The 20,225-nt window shown below is 38.4% G+C and overlaps 1 protein-coding gene across 2 annotated transcripts in view; it reads left to right on the forward strand.

The window, feature by feature from the left end:
- The first annotated feature begins 2,359 nt into the window (after window positions 1-2,359).
- The window catches only part of dcc (DCC netrin 1 receptor), a 352,843-nt gene continuing 334,977 nt past the window's right edge, over window positions 2,360-20,225 (forward strand). The window contains exons 1-2 of one of the 2 annotated variants that reach the window (XM_088070760.1): window positions 2,360-2,445; window positions 4,410-5,277. In XM_088070760.1, the coding sequence (XP_087926886.1) occupies window positions 5,145-5,277 (133 nt within the window). In that variant the 5' untranslated portion in view covers window positions 2,360-2,445; window positions 4,410-5,144. Of the gene's footprint in view, window positions 2,446-4,227; window positions 5,278-20,225 lie in introns of those variants that run through there. The other variant, XM_088070761.1, reaches the window with a different exon arrangement.

Below are 20,225 nucleotides of genomic sequence, written 5' to 3' on the forward strand. Positions count from 1 at the left end.
GATGTTAGCATTTCACTCAAAGCATCAGTGTGCCTACATGCAGCCTCACAGAGCCACTAGCACAACTGTAGACTCTTAGTCTTGTTATACAACCTGTTCTCAAGTTGTCAAATACCGACAAATTGTCAACGCACAGGCCACACTGCTGAAACACACTGTAACTCACGGTTAATGTTGTGAAATGATTGCAGTTATGTTTAGGTAACAAAACGAATTGGTTAGGTTTAGAAAAAATAGCCTCTTATGGGTTATAAGTACATTTGTTATGTAACGTAACATTATGTGACAACTGCACTTAAATTGTGTAAGATTATGTATTTAAACAATATTGACATTGGTTTCACACAGGATACACTGTTACTAAATGCCTCCTTAGCAGACAGGTGTGCTGGAAAAACAAAAGAAGCAAGAGAAAGAGTTGAAATCCCATTCAGGGACTGTCATCTGGAACTTCAAATGTCTGACAACTCTGACAGCTGACAGTGTGCAGAAATACAACTTCTTATCTTCTGCCAGGAAAAGAAATAAATTAAGTAAAAGTTGGAGTAAATCTGCTTGGTGACTTTAAATGACAGCCCAAAATGTTTTGAACAATATAACGATAAGTCAGAAATATGAGACAATGAGTTAAAGATATTGAAAACTTAGTCTAAGTTGCGATACTCTGAGTCAAACATTTTACTTATAGTTCACAATTCTGAGAAACTACATGAAAACAAAGAGAGGGAGTGAAGCCATAATTTTGACTGTATTACGGAAGTCTAATATTATAGTAAGTCAAAATTCTGAAATACAAGATACTAACATCCCATTTTCTCCTGAAATAGTACAGAAAACAGCATGGAGGCCAGTGAGATATATATCCATATATTCCATGTTTTACAGAAATCCAGCCAATTTGCTCAGGTTTCAATGGGTTATCAGAGAGGTCTATCGGGATTGTCTGACTTCTGGAGCCATCCACAAGTGGAGTTCAAAGAACTGCACTTTTTGGCACTTCAACATTGGCTTAATTTTTGAGCCCTGGAGGATGCCACTTGGAGCCATTAAATAGCTGTGACTACTGCAGTCATTTTTCCTGGAAATGAATGCCAACTGTAACCTCTCCCCCTGAAGACACAAGCCAGATGTTATGTGGTGTGGAGCAGGTGGACCCAAATAAACTCAAACAGATCACGCTTTATTCCATGTCGGAGCAGAGAAAGACCACACTAAAGATTACACGACCAAAACAAGGAGCCAACAAACACAGAACTGAAAAACAGGAATTAAAGAGATAGTTTAGAGTTTTTGAATTAGACTGGAATGGGGCACATGCCCCCTATATTGAGAGTATTTAATATCAGACAATGATTTCCACCAGACTCCATTGAGAAAAACAATGAGGGCAGGAGCAACTGGTCTAATACTGCCTTGAACAGTTACTTTGTTTGTGTTATTGTGTGACTTTTAACCCTTTGAAATCTGATTTCCTCAAAAAAAAAAAAAAAAAAAAAAACATGGGAGGAAGGAAATGAGCAATGAAACAAGAAATAACCCCAAATTTTGCAAGGAATTGGTTAAAAACACAAGACAAACAAACAAAAAAAACCCCAAACAAATAATAATTCTGAAAGAAATGTTTAAATATGTAATTATCAAAATTATAACTATTGTTTTTCTCCAGCTTTTTTCTTTCTTCCCTTATTGCCTTCTTCCCATGTTTTTGAAAGAAATGGCACCAATTTACTCACGGTTCAATGGTTTAAATACTTTGAAAGCAGCACAAGAAAAGTGACGTTTCAGAGGGTTATTTCATGAAAGTTTACTTGATCTTATTTTGTGTTTTTAATTCTAATCTGAAAAGTAACTAACGCTTTAAAATAAAAGTTGTGGTGGAAAATGCACAACATTTGCTCCTCAAATACTCTACAATTGTAAGTGGATTATAAGTATAGTATGGCAAAAAAGTGATGTTGCCTAAGGTTTCAAAGGGTTAAAGGGTTAGTTCAGATTCACCAAAGTCACAAAATAATACAAAAAACTAAAAGATCAAAGCCAGCAGCTGTGTCCTGTGTTCAGTGAGCTAAAATGAGTGTTTTTCTGAATGGAGTCTGGTGGCTTTGATCAAGGTCTTCAGACTCCAGCCTACTTGTTCAAACCAAGGGCACTGACATCTAAACACTCACTATGGATACCTCATACAGCCCCACTTAAAAAAACTCCAAACTGTTCATTTAAATACAAACCAGACTGATGAGAGCATGAAGTGCAGGGAGAGAAAAAGGGGAGGAGAAAGGAGCTGATTGGCTGGGAGAAACTTAGGACCAGGAAGGACTTATGAGGCTGCAGCAGAGCAGGTGTGTGGCTGAGCATATGAGGAAAAGCAGCACAGGAACAGAAAACAGGAGCCTCCAAAATCAAGAAAACACAATCTTCTCAAAATTAAACCGACCAAGTGAAACAGTGAGTATGATTATATGCACACAAAAGTAGATTTACATGCTCTAACATGTCGTTTATCACTTTAAAATATAGAAAACTATTTTTCCTGTCAATATGTCGATATAAAAACAAATCACTTGGCCATTAACTGATTTTAATATATCCACTTTTATATCGACCTAATTTTAGTGATCATCACGGCTGTAATCATCTCTAATTAACATCATATTCTGTATAATCTTATTGTGATGGCCCATAAAATACAATGCTTTTCAATGTATGTAATATTTATTCATTGTGCAAAATACTTCAACTTAGGATTGAAGTTTTGTTTTTTCAATACCTAAAAAAAGAAAAATTGTTTTGTGATGTCAGAAATCAGCATGTTGGCCAATTGTGTTATTTCATTTTAAAGTCAATATCTGCAGATACTGATAATATATATCTATGGGTTTGTATACAATGTATCCATGACAACACGCAGAGCTGGACATTAACACATAAGAGGCCATGTGTCGCAAACTTCAGTAAAAACAAAAACAAAAAAGGAAAAATTTGTCCATGTCCAAATGTCCAAATAATGCTCCTACAATTTGAATATTTATATATATATATATATATATATATATATATATATATATATATATATAAATTAATACATTTATTAATATTTTTCTGATATCCATTGATTTTTACTCATTTTGGGGTCCTTTCCTGTTAAGGGGATCCTTGTCTTCTTTCTATTATTTATTTATTTATTGGAATTAAATCAATCTAATTTGCTCAGGTTTCAAAGGGTTAATCGAGTCTTTTACTGATATTAAAGCCAGTCTTCCCCAAAAAGTCAGGACACTAACTGTGACAGATTCTTTTAGCCTCTATCTTTATTTTATGTTATTTTAATTTATCTTTAGTATCCCTTTACATTGATTTACCATGATTATTTTAATTTATGCATTCACTAAAATTTTGTCTTATATTTTCTTAGCATTTTTTTCCAGTGGGAAAGTAATTTATTTTGCCTTTATTTAGTCTTTGAATCTCTTAACACTGATTTACACTATTTTAATTTTTTCAATCACTAGAATCTCATTGCTTTTTTTTCCAGTGGGAAAGTGAGCATAATTATCTTCTACCTTTTTTTTAGTCTTAGCATGCCATAACATTGATTTGGCATGATTACTTTAATTTTTAGAATCACTAACATATCATTCTTTTATTTTCCTTGGCATTTTCTTTTAAGTGGGAAAGTCAACATTTGTATCTCTTTTTTTTAGTCTTAGCATACCCTAACGGTTCAGGGTATGAAAATATCATTTGTTTTCAGATGGGATTGAACTGCATGAAAAACGAGAAAATGGCCTGTGTACTCATTTTAAACCATTAAACGAGAAAACAAAAGTTAAGGGCTGTTTTTCCATGATCCAATGTTTGGTTTTTACCCAAAATTGAGAAAACAAATTTCAAAATAATAGTCGAATTTTGTTTATGTTCATTTCTTTTTGTGATTGAATGGAAAATAGTGAAGAATTGAATCAGGACAGTCACATGACATTCATACCCTGACCCCTAACATTGATTTAGTGTGTTTATTTTATTTTTTACCATTGCTAACATATAATTCTTTTATTTTCTTTGTGTTATTTTTTTGTCCAGTGGGAAAGTTTAAAAAAATAATAATAAATAAATAAGTCTACTTTTATATAGTCTTACAGTACCTTAACATTGATTTAGCATGATTGTTTTAATTTTTGCAACTCTTAAAGTTCACCATTATTTTTTTTAAAAATATTTTAAAATTTTTTTTTTTTTTTTTTTTTTTTTTTTTTTTTTTTTTACAATTACTACCATGTCATCATTTTCCTTTTTTTTTTTTTGCAGAAATGGTCTTCCATACATATCAAATTATACAAGGAATAAGTTAAAAATTCTGCATATCAGAAACAGAGCACAAAGTGATGAGTGCTGATTTTTTTTCCTTACAGTTGTAATTGAAGTGCTAAACTTCCTGGTGTGACCAGAGAGGGCAGGAGAGTTCAGCTAATCTCTTTACGCTGCTGTGCCTCCTCTGCCGGGCTCCTGCCTCTCCTCCACCCCGCTCCTGCTCCGGCTCCGGGCTTTACCTCCAGCCTCTGTAGATCAATAGCTTCATGCTCTGCCGAGGTCTCTCCGCCTCTCTCTCTCTCTCCAGCTGTACAGACCTACAGAGAGAAAAGAGAGAAAGAGGGTTCCACTCGCTCCCTCCACACTCCTCTTCCGACCCTCTCCATCCGTCCTCCCCGGCAGACGGAGCAGACCTCCGGGAAGGCAGCGTGGATCTCCCCCCTCCCTGCATCAGTGTGAATGGGAATCAGGCGCGCCGGTAGGAGTGATGGAGACTCTGCCTTCATAGTTCGTGGAACTTATTTCTCTACCCTAAAACGAGGAAACTAACAGCGTGCGTATCTGTTTTGGGAATTTTTCTTTTCTTTTTTTCTTTTTTTGGGGGGGATCCAAGCCCGATCGAGGAGGGTTATTTTGGGGAGAGGAGAGGTTGTTATACCCCCTCTCTCTCCTCTTCCTCATCATCCTCCTGACTCACCATCCTGTGGGGGCTTTTTTTCTTATTATTTTGAGTTTTAATTGACAGTTGGATTCTGTGGAGGATTTTCCCCAAAAAAGACATCAAACAAGCAGGATTTGTGTTCCCCTCGCGCTCATCGGGACTGGAGCAGGGCAGCATGGAGCTGCTTTGGGTTGGATGTATTGGTGATGTTTGGGAGGTGCTGGTGCGGAGGAGGAGGAGGAGGACAGGAGGATCCTACCTGCTGCTGCTGCTCTGCTGGTTGCTGGCTGCGCACACCACAGCGCACGGTAAGTGGAGAAAAAATTAAATATATGCGTTATTTCTGCCTCCCATCCCGCAGTGAGTGTGTGTGTGTGTGTGTGTGTGTGTGTGTGCGCGCGCGCGCGTGTGTGCGCGTGCGTGCGTATGTGATTGCCGCAGACCAAACGAGAATTGACACATTTGTTGCGTTGGCTGCAGCTGAAACCCCTGCCTGTAACCCGGGTGAGTCCGGGTCTGAATGGGGTTTACTGTGTGTGATCATGCTGCAGGCTGCAGGGTTTCACCGGGTTTAACTGGATTTGAGAGGGCTTCAGCAGGTTTCAGCGGCTCTGATCATGTGTGAGGCTGCTGCTCTGAGCAGCTTTTACTGAATGTTCCTGGGTTTTACCTTCCACATCACCCCAAAAATACCCAATTCACAGGGACTGATCGGGTTCAGGCTGCAGATCCTGGCAGATCTGACTGGGCTTTTCTGGGCTTGATTTGGTCTTTTAGTGTTTCGTGGGACTTTACTGGGTTTCACCTGGTTTCTGTTGGTCTGATCATGTTGGTTTTACTTGGTTTAAGTGGATTTTACTGGTTTCACAGTCTGGTTTTAGTGACTTTTTTTTGCTTTTCAGTTTTGCCCAGAATAATGAATTGTATTGCTGTTCAGGTTTAGGCTGTTGGTTCTCACCATGTCTGTATGATTTTGCCTCATCAAGTGTGAGGCTGCTGCTTTGAGCAGGGTCTTAGTGAGTGTTCCTGGATTTTACCTTTCACATCACCCCCCAAATAACAAATTACCAGGGCTTGATCAGATTTAGGCTGCAGGTCTGACTGGGCTTTAAACTGTTTGATTTGGTCTTTTAGTGTTTCATGGGCCTTTACTGGGTTTCACCTGGTTTCTGCTGGTCTGATCATGTTGCTTCTACCGGGTCTAAGTGGAGTTTACTGGCTTTACAGTCTGATTGTGTGTAAATTAGCAGGATTGGACAGATTTTAGTGAAATTTACAGTTTTCGCTGCTGTTTCACTGTCAGATTTGCCCAGAATCGTGGATTTTATTGGTTCAGGTTCAGGCTGTTGGTTCTTACCATGTATGGTTTTGCCTGATTATGTGTTTGATTGCTGCTCTGAGCAGGTCTTAGTTAATGTTAGTGAATTTTACCTCCACATTATTCCAATAATAAACAAAGTCACGGGCATCAATTTTTTTTTTAGGCTGCAGGTCTAATTGGGCTTTACCACATGTGATTTGGTCTTTTAGGGTTTCACGGGGCTTAACTATGTTCCACTTGGTTTCTGCTGGTCTGACCATGTTGGTTTTACTGGGTTTAAGTGGATTTTGCTGAATTCACAGTCTGATTTTTTTGTTTGTCAGCAGGTTTTAGTGGATTTTGCAGTAATTTACTCTCAATTTTTGCCTAGAACAATGGATTTTGTTGGAGCTGTTCATCTTTAGGCTGCTGGGTCCAACCTTTCATTAGGTAGTGTCAGGTTTTTCCTTATCATGTGTTTGATTGCTGCATTGTTCAGGTTGTATTGAATCTTCCAGGGTTTTTTGCGGTTGTTTTACCCTCAGTTTGTGCCAGAATGAAAAGGTTTACGGTGACTGATCAGGTTGAGGCTGCAGGTCTGACTGGGCTTTACTGGGTTTAATTTGGTCTTTTATTGTTTCATTGGGTTTTACTGGGCTTCACCTGGTCACTGATGGTCTCATTTTGGTTTTACTGGGTTTAAGTGGGTTTTACTGACTTCACAGTAGTCTGTTCACATGTTAATCAGCTGGTTTGAGCAGATGTTGCTGTACTGTTTAGGTGCAGATGTCTGCATTGTTTTGCCTGATCTTGGGTTTGATTGCCGTTCTGAGCAGGTCTTAGTAAATGTGGATTTTACTTTCACCTCACCCCAAAAATTAACAAATTCACAGCCATCATTTTTGGGCTGCAGGTCTATTACTGGTTAGATTTGGTCTCTGTGTGTTCTGTGGGCGAAACCCATCAAAGCCCCTTTAATGGCTTTCGCATGATTTCATGTTGGTTTTACTGGGTTTAAGTGGATTTTACAGACTTCACAGTCACATAATGTGTTGAGCAGCTGGTTTGAGCTGGGCTTTGCTGCTGTTTTACTTTCAGTTTCTGACAGAATTAAAGGTTTTACAGAGACCAATCAGGTTCAGGCAACTCTTTGACTAATTTCGATTTTAACTAGCAAATTTGACTGGTTTAGATGGACTTTACTGGGCCTCAGCAGGTTTCAGTGGGTCTAATCATTTGCTGCTTTGAGCAGGTTAGAGCATCTTTCAGGACTTTTGCTGCCTTAAATTGCTTCCAGAGTAATGAGATTTGATGGGTCTGATTGGCTTTCATCAGGGATTCCTAGACTTTACCAGAATTGTTGAGGTTTTAACTGTATTTGATGATGTTTTACCACATTGAAGCAGCTTTAAACATGTGCTAGGCTGCTGGTTTGAGCAGGTTTAGTCAATCTTAATGGCTTGTGTGTCCGTTTTACCTTCAGGATCTCTGAAAATGACAATGAGTGATTAGATTTGGGCTGCTAATTTCAGAAAAATGCATTGCTAATTCCCAAAATAAACAATTTACCTTATAGCCAAACCACACAACACAATAATACACTAATATACTGTACATTATAATACAAATCCATAGGTAATGTTGCATGCTGTATGAAGGTGCAGGATTGTTCCGTTGTATTCTAGAATTACCTTTTACCATTAACTTAGCCAGGTTTTAAAGGGTTGAATGGCTGCATTGGTGTTATATGGGTTCTGCTCAAATTGAACTGTTTTTTTGCTGGGTTTGAGCAGGCTGCTGCTGATAATTGCACTTATAAAAATCCAGTCTGATCATGGTCTCTTTGTCTTACAAGATGCAGCATTTAGGCAGAAATGGCATCAAATTAAAATGGGCTAAAATGGGCTACTTGTCTTAATTTTATAATAATAATAAAAAATCGATCTATCTACCTGTCTATCTAAATGAATAAATAAATAACACATTTGTGCAGATAGTCATGTTTCTTAGAGGATGAACCCTGCTGAATTTATGCAATTCCCACCAGCAAGTTGACATTTTGGCTTTTAGTGAAATGTCTCAACCATGAATTTTTGTCCAATATATTGATTTTTGACAAAATACCTGCAAAACTAATGACTAGCATAAGCATTTTGTGTGACAGAACTAATCATCCATGTGCTGTACATGTATAACATTAACATTATTAGTACATGATTATTTAAAACAGACTAAGCACTGAGTGAATTGGATAAAGTGTTTTTCGAAATGCGTATTTCACTCCTTTTGTTTTAATGTAAGCTGGTAATAAAATAAGTCTTAACCTTGTTATCCTGGTGTGCTTTGGAACTTTAATTAATATCATTATTTTTTTTAATATGATTAGATCTGTCAAATATTGTGTTCTAAATACAATATTTCTTCGACTGATGAACCAGCTCTTGAATGGAGCGATAGTTCAGTTCACTCTGAATATCACAAAGCATCGTTTAATAATCAGTTAATGTTTGTTGGTTTGCTTTATCATTTTGGTGATTGAACAAACACACTGGAGAGCTGCTGCGCTGACTCACTCACTCTCTCTCTCTCTCTGTCTCTCTCTTTCACTTCACTCTCACTTTCTCTCTGTGAGTCTCCTGCTGTCAATAAATTATGTCCAAACACTTTAATTAAGCTAATTGGTGATAGGAGAGAGCGTGCACACACGCACATGCACGCATGCACTCACACAGTAGCTGCTGGATCAGCTGAGCAGTCCCCCCGCTGTGTGTATGTGTGTGGTTTATATTCCTTCAGCAGCTCAGCTGTAAAATCCTCTGCTGAATATTTTACTCAGACCGAGCATTTATCTGTGTGGAGACTACAGTATACACACACACACACACACACACACACACACACACACACACACACACGCACACACACACACATACGCACACACTCCTCCTCCCAACTCATTCATGAAACCTTCATACACACCGATTCAGGAATTTCACTGAACAGCAGACTTTTTTCAGCAGCACTTCCTGCTCACTTTCACAGGTGTGTTCAGGAGCTCTGTCTGTTTAACGCGGAGAGCCAACAGTTTGCAGGTTATTTCACACATGAGTTCCTCTACTTTGCCTGAGGGAGGGTTAATCCGTGGGCAGCGTCTTTGGTTGGTTTAAAAAAACCTTCAGGCTGTTAGTTCACCAGGGCACACGAGTAATTTTTGCATTAAAACCAACTGATTCCAATTACACTGAGTTGAACTTTGGTGAACTTTGGCATGCAAGTTCACACCAATGACCAAGACAAAGCTATTGTAGCTTATTAGCATCTTGCTGCTGCATCTTTTTTTTTTTTTTTAACCTGTGTAGGACTATGGTGATTTTTTGTGCTCTGCTCAGTGTCTCCACATGGTCGATAAATGGTAATTGGGAAATGGACTGTACTTGTATAGTGCTTTTCTAGTCCTATTGACCACGCGAAGCGCTTTCACATTACATTGTCACATTCACCCATTCATACACACATTCACACACTGGTGGCTGAGGCTACCATGCAAGGTGCCACCTGCTACTCAGTAATCAATCATATGCACTCAAACTCAGATGACGCAGCTTTGGGGGCAATTCGGGGTTCAGCATCTTGCCTAAGGATACTTTGACATGTTGCCCGGAGTAGCCAGGGATCAAACCACTGACCTTCCGATTAGAGGGTGACCCGCTTTACCTCTGAGCCACAGCCACCTCGTACAGCTCACAATGTGTCCTTGAGGTTCATTTCAAACTGTAAAGCTCTCACTCACTATTTGTGAGTTGTACTCTTGGGTAGAATGGCCTGCCTTGGTGACCCCTGGGCTCTTCTATTGGCACATCTTTATATGTAATCCAATTCTTAGTCTGCTCCCACATCACATATGTGTTTTTATTATGCAAAAAAGTACTGGACAGTATTCATTTTGTTCTTAAGACCTTGTGTTTTTCTCTCTGTCCCAAACACTTACACAGAAATTGCAAAAAGAGGCTTTTGGGTAATTTGCACCCTCAGCCTGGAATTTGTTGCGGAATGACTTGAAACTCAAGGAGCTGAAATTGTTAAGACTTAGAGGCAGATTCTATAGGATTTCGACGTTTGTAGCCTGCCTGGTTGTGCAACTACTGTTGTCATTGACAGACACTTTAAGGAGAAAAACACAACTGTAGGCGACAATCCCTATGTCCATCATCCAGCCAATTAATGAGCACACAATGTATGGAGAACTTTGTGGACTTTCCACCAGAAATTTGCGGTTAAGACATTATAGCTCACCTAATAACAACCTCACTGCATCTGTCTTAAGAACATAAGGTGAATTAGAAATAAAATAGAACACCTGCCTTTTGTACAGGACCTTCCCTTGTGTCCTAGTACATTCCATCCCTGGTCTCTGGCTTTGTACAGATATATCGGCATCTGTGTACATGTTGGCCAATAAGTAACAAGAACCAACCAAGAAATTGCAGCATAGTAATAGATGTGTGTTGGATTAGGTAGGTTTTGCAAGAATCTGTTACTCATCAGCCTTGCACTCATTGCAACCTATCAGCATCGATTCATCTCTGCTGGTCGTATTGTTTCAGCTGCATTTATAGAAACACAGAGAACAGCTTTTATTTCCTTGACTGGACATTGCTTCTAAGAACTTAATTATTTTACAGGTTAAGTCAGATTGAACTCGTGGGTGAAACGGTCTCACTCCTTTGCTAAAATGAATGAGTCGTATCACTTGAGACGAAAATATGTTGAAGAAAAAGTATCCTTACAGGCTGAGGGACGCTTAGAAAGTCAGAAACATAGCTGAAACACTGTTGAAATTTCTCCATGGTTGCTTCTCCTGTCAGGATGTTTTAGCCTTTGCCCAAATGAAGATGGATGGAGCCTTTGAGGAAGTGAAACAGGGGTGAATGCATCATCTTTGTTTTCGTTGTTGCATATTATTATTAGATTAGGTTATTAGATTATTCCTGTTGAGCTTTGAACTCAATGATTCATCATTAAACTTAACATGAGGCTGCTGGACTTGACAGAGCAGAGAGTTCTTCTGTGAGATCGTCTGCACATTTAAAACGGTCATGCTCTGAAAATCCAGCAACCTCTCCGTACCAGTTGCCCAGGAGGTGTGCTGGGCTTGGCAGCAAATTTTTGCCATGGTTTAACAGTGGAAATACAACTCTTAAGTCCATTGTGTGGTGCCACTGGGCCTCAAAAGACTTTTACTCATGGACTTTCATTGGGAGAGACACATCTGTAAATCAGTGGATAATTTTTTTTTAGGATCTGATTAATTAAGTCCGATAACATTTGGACAATCTAGGAGAGCCACAAGATAAAATAATTTTATCCACATACAACTTACTGGAGTGCTAAACCAGAAGTAGCTGGATTGGCTGGTAGAAGTCTCTAGTGCGCCTGCTCTTTGGGCCCACTTTTGCAGAAGCAGTGCTGATCAATGGGGTGACCATTGAAAATAGAGCTTTATTGGCATTATGTGCCATTGAGCAACTTTTATAGGAGTGCTATATCCAGGTCTCTTAATACAATCTATCAAATACAATCTATCAAACAGTTGTTAAGTTATTTCAATTTGGCCCAAAGTAGTGACATTGCCAGTTAAAAAAAAGAAGCATTTAAGCCATAAAGAGCAGTGTTATCCTAAGGTTGCTGCTCATGCATTACAGCACATTATTGTTATTGTTGTTGATGGCAGGTTTCATAGTTTCAGGGGGCGTGAGGTGTACAAAGGTCTCTCTCTACCTTTAAAAAATCAGCAGCTCTAATAAAAAATGTGTTTAAGAGTTTTTTTTTTCTCCTGCACCACAAAGTGACAGTCACAATCCTCTTGCTGATTATCTGTTGCTTTTTTTTATTCTCTGAGTGCTTCCATCTTTCTCATTCATCCCCCGTCTCTGTTGGTCTTTATGGGGAAATGTGTGTGTGTATTTAGTGGGTGTGGCCATTTGAACAATGTTATAGGAATCTGCACTGTGGGTAGTATTAAGACTGAGCAGATTTATCTCTGAGGCTTTGTGGTTATCCGGAGGAGGATTTGTTTTTACTGTCCACCACTCAGAAGTCAACACTTTGTTGTCTGTTTGGTCTGTATCTGTGTGTACATTCTGCTTGGGTGTGTTGTATTGTCATATATTATGTGAAAACTTGTGCTACATTTATTAAATGTATAACTTTTTTTAGTTTTCAAATTGTCTCTTCAATATTTTATATATTTATCTCCTTTATGGATCATAGGCATCATATTCTAGACAAAATCAATTTTAATTTCTTCCTTATATATATTATACCTGTTGACTTTATCTTTGGAGACTTTAAGTAATTTTTCTAAAGTTTCATCTCATGTGTAAACCCCTCTTATGCTGGTTTTACTTTCTTGAATTACATTGTCTCATGTCATCTACTCAAATCATGTTTTGTCTAGTCAATATTATCTAATCTTGTTTCCTTACATTTGTCTTTCTTAACTTAACTTAAATTAATTTAACTTTTACCAGAAAATTAACTTGAACCAGAAACTTAACTTAACTTAACTTTTACCTTTCATTTTAAATTTCAGCGTCATGCCTATTCATTTGCTCATATCTCATCTAATTATGTTGCATCTAATCTAATCACGTCTTTAGGAATTTATTAATCCCCAAACCTTTTCATGTTCTATCTCATTTTATCTTGTCTTATGTCATCTCACTTAGTCGTAATTTTCATATTATCCTGTTTCATTTTATCTATCATATCACTCTTTTCTCAACTCATATTGTCATATCTCATATTATTCATACCTGATATATCTCGTCTCTCTTTACTTCTCATATTTTGTCTTATTTTACCTAATCTTATCTCTTCTTGTCTTGTAAAGCTCTTTTAATATCACCTGTTATGTCTTGTCTGTCTGTCTCATCTTGTCCCCTCATTCCTAACCTTGACTTATTTGGATTAATCTGATGCTATTATAAATCTCATCTTGTCTTACTTTGATTTTCCTTTTATTTTATTGCATCTGATTCTGTTGTAAATCCCAATTTATGTCATTTTACCCAATTTAATGTGTAATCCCATATTTTCTTTTCCTGTCTTGTGTTGTCAAGTCCATCTCGCCCCCTCTTGTCCTGTCTTACCTAATTTTAATTTGTATTATCCCATATAGTTTTGTCATGTCTCATTTAGCATAGTCCATTTCATCTCTGTCCCATTTAAATTTTGTCTCAAGTCATCTTTTCTTATCTTATCTTCTTATCTCTTCTTTTTCTTACCCTGTTCTGTGATTTTGCTCTCACCTTGTTTAGTCTTCTCTATCTCATCTTTATCGTTATCGTCTCACCTCATCTTGTTGCATGTTTTCTTACTGCACATTTTATTGACTCATTTTGTCTCATGCTGTGATACACACACATTTTCCTGGGGTTCGATGTCCTGCCGATGGACCACTCAGAGGCAGCATCTCTTTCCCCTTTAAACCCCAAACTTTGTGATTCAGCCTTGTGCTGGTCTTACAGAATTCTTCATGCCACTGTGTTATTGACCCATATCTGCTTTAAATGGAATAAATGAAAGCTCCCTGCTGATCAATACCTCTGAAACAGCAGATACTCTGCCCTTCTATTGGTGATAAGTTATTGATCATCTGACAAAGAGTCTGATGATCACAGACAGCTGTCTACTGCTGGAAATAATTCCTAATCTTTCTGTTGATATACGGATATTGATTATGAGACCGTGGACTGATCATGTTCAGCAGCACAGAACCATCTTCCTTCTATCAGTCCACCAGCAGAATCAATCAGTTTGATCATTAATGTTCCAGAGCAGGACGCGAAGGATGAGGGTCTCTCAACTCTGTATGATGATGTTCTGAATTAAAAAGTGGAGAAAATGTGATCAGGAAATAATAGAAATATTGTATTAAACATTTTATTAAAATCATCTGAAGAAGGCAATGAGCAACATGAGCCAAAAATTAGTTAGTTACAAAGAAACTACCCTCAACATTTTTCCCTAGATTAAATAATAATAATTAAAAAAAAATAAAATCTTTTTGCCTCTTTGCCTTTTCCCCCCATGTTTCTTCAAACCAATATGCTCGGGGTTCAGAGGATTAAATACTTGTGAAAGGCATCTTAATGCTGCACAGGAACTGTAATGTCAATCCAGGTTTCAAAGGGTTAAAAGAAATATTGATAAAGATATATATTTGTTAAATAATTTATTTTGGATAACATGAAATAGTTGTTCTCTGTGCTTTCTCGGGATTTAGACATTAAATGAAAAACTCATTCATCTGTTTGTATATAAAAATTGTATCTATTTTTAGAACTTTTATATTCTTACAATGTTATTTGTAATTTTAGAAAGATTAGGTTAATACAGATAATTCTGATAATGGTTATGCTATCTTATCCAAAGAGCAACGACGCAAACAAATGCAAGCTGACGAGAATGCAGATCAGGCATACAGCACTCTTTTACCCCTTTTACCAGCCTGTTGGTCAGTGATTTCGGCATTAAAAAACACTTCCACTTCCACCAATCTGAGCTGAATTATTATAATTAGGGATATGTCTTCAAAAGAGGATGTTGGACAATGTTCAACGCAAGTTAACGGTAGTAGCAAGATGGTGGCTTCAACGTGCAGTCTCTTGTTCTGGTATTACAGATATTTGGGGTTTTTTTGTTTATTTTTTTTAAGGATGGACCACCCTTTGATAAAAAGAAGACGTAGAAGACTATTGCTTGCGAGACTCCTTAGACTCCTGTTTGAGGCAGGATGTAATGCTCCATCCTGGGTGAAATACCAAGTTTTTAGGGAGTCTCCTCAGAGGACAGACAGAAAGAACACAAGGGAAGATTGGCAACAGATGATTTACACCCACCACAGTAACACACCAGAAAGATGCACGTCTGGTTTATTAGTCTCTGCTTTGCTTTTTAGAAAGTGGAGTGAGGGAGATGCATTCATTAAAAAGAACCGAGTGTTATTTCTACCACAGCTTGATTAAGAGTCTTCAACCCTCTTCAAGGTTTTCCAGCAGACTGCAACAAAGAAACCCCAAACACTGCAAAAAGAACAAACAATGGAAGGAAGAGGAGCTAAATTTAATCAAGAATCACATTAAAGCTAAAAGCTCAGAGCAGTAAAACCTTTTCATTAATAAGCGGAGCTGAATAATAAAGTCAGAGACGTTCCATTAGAGAAACAGCAGGCTTTTAACACCAAGGAGATGTCAATTTGAGCCTCCATCCATCCACCCACCCAAACACCTATCAATTGTCTATGAAGGAGGAAATACCAGTGTATTTAATCAGTTTTCATAATCCGACTCCTCCATGTTTCCCAATCATTAAGTTTCATTAAGGCCAGCACAGCCTAGACCTGTAGTAGATTGTAAAGTAAGGTAATTGTTAAAGTTAGATGTAGGCCGGAACAAATTATCCTCAACAGGAGGTCAACAACATGCATTGACTGATTAAAAGCACCTGTGATGGCCCGGCTCATATCCAGGGCAGCAGGTATAGAACCTCCGGTAGGTCTGCAAGATAACATGGGTCACACCAGCCATTATTAGAAGACCAATGTACAGTTTTCCCATTTTAGTTGTGCACACTCCAAAACAGATTTGCCATTACTAAATTACCAAAACTTCACATGCAGTGAAGTACAGGCTTTTAGGCCTCTCAAGTTCTCAAAACTTTAGGATTTGGACTTTTCCTGGGACTTGCCAATTTTGACTGGGATTTGACTTGACACTTCTCTATCTTGACTTGGGACTCAGCTTGGAGCATTCCGGGTTTGACTTGGGACTTCCCCTTTTTGACCTAGGTTGTTGGTCTTCACTTGGAACTTGATTTGGGTCTGCCTTGTTCTCTTGAGACTTGTTGGTCTTTACTTGGGATGTCTTTTCTTGACTTGGCACTTGGAACTTGTTGGTTTTGACTTGTGTCCTCCCGCATTGACATTGGTTGCTGGTTTCAACTTTGTACTTAGATTGAAAGTTGATGGTCTTGATTTGGTACTTAATTGTCCTGGTATTTCACTTGACTTGGGTCTGCCTTATCTTATCTTGAGATTTGTTGGTCTTGACTTGGGACTTCCCTATTTTGACCTGGATCGTTGGTCTTCACTCCGGACTTGATTTGGAACTGCCCTATGTTCTCTTGAGACTTGTTGGTCTTGATTTGGATCTCCCTGTCTTGACTTGAGACTTGGAACTTGATGGCTTTGACTTGGGGCTTCTCTGTCTGACTCGGCACTCTGGACTATTCGGTTTTGACTTGGATCTTCCCTGCTTTGACTTTTCGCTGTTGGTCTGAACTTGGGACACGACTTGGACCTCATTGATCTTGACTTGGGACTTGACTTGGGCCTCACTGATTTTGACTTGGGACTTAACTTGGGCCTAATTGATCTTGACTTGGGACTTTTCTGTCTTGACTTGGCACTTCGAACTATTTAGTTTTGACTTGGGACTTCCCTGCTTTGACTTTGGCTGTTGGTCTTGACTTCTTGACTTGGGACTTGACTTGGGCCTCACTAATCTTGACTTTAGACTTGACATGGGTCTCACTGATCTTGATTTGGGACTTTTTGGGCCTCATGGATCTTGACTTGGGACTTGACTTGGGCCTCATTGATCTTGACGTAGGACTTGACTTGGGCCTCAATGATCTTGACTTGGGACTAGTTGATCTGACTTGGGACTAGTTGATCTGAATGGGGCCTGAGTTTTACGTATGTTTTGTATGAGCTGTCAGCTCATACAGTGTGTGAAGCTGGTGCGCTGGACTCTGTGTTCCCGTAACAGATGAAGTGTGTGTCGCAGGGGTCTGGGAGGTTGATCGCTTGGCCAAATGAAAAAGACTGTGTATGTAATCACAGCCAGGAGTGCTGGATTAATAGGGTGAACGAGTGAAAACGGCATGTTAGCTGCTGCTCAGCTCAGTTTAATTTGGTTTTGCACTCCTGCGGTGGACAGAAAGTCATTTACAAATCTGAGATAATATTTCAAACAGAAACACATGGAGCTTTCCCGTGTGTTGGTACAGCAGAGCTTCATTTATCAGTCAGTGGTCGACCTGAAGCAAAACACAGCTGAGTGGGAATGAAAAAAAGGGCAAGTATGACACATAAAAAATACCCACATAAGCCTCTTTATCAACAAAACAACATTTTGTGTTCTCCTTGAACTCGCTCAAACCCTGTTGCCGCCCATAGGTAGAGTTGTTATTTATATAAGGTGTTGAATGTCATATTTCAGGTTTGAATCATTTCTGTGACTTTGAATTCAGAGTGAGTTTTAATCAGTTGTGGGTTTTTGAAGTGGAATATAGATTTTATGATGGCAGATGTAGGTGACTTTACGCTCTCTGTAGATTTTCATTCAGACCATCATGAGACACCTGAAATTTCCACTGAAACCAGATTAAATGAGATGTAACAGTAAACTGATAGGCATTCATATTGCCAATCAGTTTGATATTTATGTATTTATTTATTCATTTACATTTTGTTTATTTGGTTTTACTTCCTAGCAGCAGGCATACAGTCATCTGTATTACTCAGTATTTTTACTAAGTAAAGCATTTTTATATATTTTTCACACTACAGGAACAACAACAAAGAAAACAAAAACAAAAAAAAAAGACCTTCATCAACATGCTCATAAAATTATTTTTAGTATGATTTCTTTTTTACCACAGATACTTGAATCTTCATTCATTCATGTATTTAACTCAATCATTTGACAGTAGCTACTTTATTTAACTTTATTTTAACTGCAGTTAATTTATTTTGTATTTTAGTAGTTAACATAAGTATAAAGGACATTTAAAAATATTGAGATGTATATTGTGTATTGTGATATAGCCTAAAAATATCGCAATATTATTTTAAAGCCATATTGCCTGGCCTTAGTATATGAATTTGAAAAATTAAGTTAGAACTTATAACAGTGGCTTTCCACATATAAACTGATCCTAAATCTGATCCTGCATGTTCAAAGTTTCAGTCCAGAATGTGTCAATGCCCAAAAACTCAACTCCAACTGAGATAAAACAAACTGACATGAAGAAAGAATCTGTCACTTATCCAAGCAGCTTGAGATTCAAAAAATAAATAAATAAAAATCCTCCTTCAGCAGTGATGAATTTCTGTTTTTAAATTACAACCTGAGCAATGTTTTTCCAACCTGGATTTGTTGCCTTTTTAGCCTGAAAGCCTGGCTGTGTATTAATTAAGTCTGTGGATGTGCTTCTGTCTGTGCATTATTCAGACGGCCGGGTGAAAAAACAAAAAGACAGCTCTGTGAGTAATTTACAGAAAGATAATTTGTCTCGGCTCTGAACATTAGCGTTTCATTTACGTCTTGTGCTCTCTGCTGTCTATATTTAACTTCAGCTGCTCTACTCTGACATTCATACATTATTCATGATTGGAACCTGCATTACCTGCCCGAGGAGCACTACATCACGCTCACCTTTAAATCCCCCTCATTAATACTCCTGCAGGCTTTTACATTAATTGGTTTTTACTTATTTTATTCCTGCCTGCCACTTTTTTCTCTTATTTTTATTTTCTGCTTTGTTGCCTTTTGTTGTCGGTGTCGTTACTTTTTGTCTGCAGAGAAATTTGGAGCTGATTAAAAAGTGGAGAACAAATGAAAAGGTTTTTTATGCAGAGCCGTGCAGTTTTGTGGCCTCGGGATGAAAACTGTTGGTATATACTGAACTGCATGACACACACACACACACACACACACACACGCACACACAGAGAGAACATCTTCAGGACTCGCTGCAGCTTGAAGCCACAGACTGAGCTGCATTAACTCAATTTATAAGTCTTTCTCTCACCCACAAAAACTTTTTATTGTATCCAGCTGGTGAATCTGAGAACATGAGCATCAGGTGTTGGTTGTGATTAGGAATATCTGATACCAGTACCAATACCAGTACCCTTAAGGTGATACTAACAGGACTTAATTTGAGCCAGATGCTGCCTCCCACGTTGGATCCAGAACCTATTTAATTGGATCCGACAACTCATGTGTTACTATGAAAATATGTAAATGTTTCCTGTATTGATGGCCTTTATTTCCCTCTGAATTTGCACAAAAATACCTTGTTTGCCTGTTTTAGATGTATTTTAAATCTGATTTTAGAAAAGACAGAGAGAGATAGAGAGCGAGAGAGAGAGAGAAAGAGAGAGAGAGAGAAGGCACTTCAGGAATGTGCGTAGTTTGGGAATTTTTTGCTCCTCACATGAGCTGATGTTGTAATTTGAAACTGTGGTTTGAATTAAGAAAGCCTGCTCTCAGCTGCAAGGACGAATCTGGTACTATGGCAAAAAAACAATGAAGTTTGTTGAATTTCCTCAAACCCACCCGAACAGTCGGACACTAACATGGCTAAAGTCATTTTGGCGGATCAACGGTGTGGAGACCACGGTGTGGTGATTGCAAAAGGATGCAGAACTGTGAAAGACTTGGGCAGTGAAGAAACTAGCAGGGGAAAGAAGGCCGAGGGCTCTGTGGATGTTTTATGGGCTGTTTTGGACAAATAAGCATGAAAGTAGGAAGAAATTGTTATCATTATTCTTTGAAGCACCTGTGCTGATTATTGACATTGCAGAGTGTTGGTGGGGCGCTGTCCGTATAGCTGAAACAGGATGGAGGTATAAATGGACGGATGTCATTTAGCCTGCCTGACCTTCGTCCTTCTAAATAGAGATTTATGCCCTAATTCCTAATTTTTCCCCCATTATAGAAACCTGGCTGAAGATACAAGACAGAAACAATCAGCAATAGTGTGCTTCCAATGGTGTTGCAACAGTTTGACTTCATCGTGGTTCAACATAACAAAGCCTCTGTGCACCAAACAGCAGTGCTTTAATGTCTGAGGCAAATACTTGCAGCAACTGTCCTTTATCCT

This window comes from Plectropomus leopardus, chromosome 20 (genome assembly GCF_026936395.1).
Source record: "Plectropomus leopardus strain MGB_pleo_1.0 chromosome 20, ASM2693639v1, whole genome shotgun sequence".
Taxonomy (NCBI): domain Eukaryota; kingdom Metazoa; phylum Chordata; class Actinopteri; order Perciformes; family Serranidae; genus Plectropomus; species Plectropomus leopardus.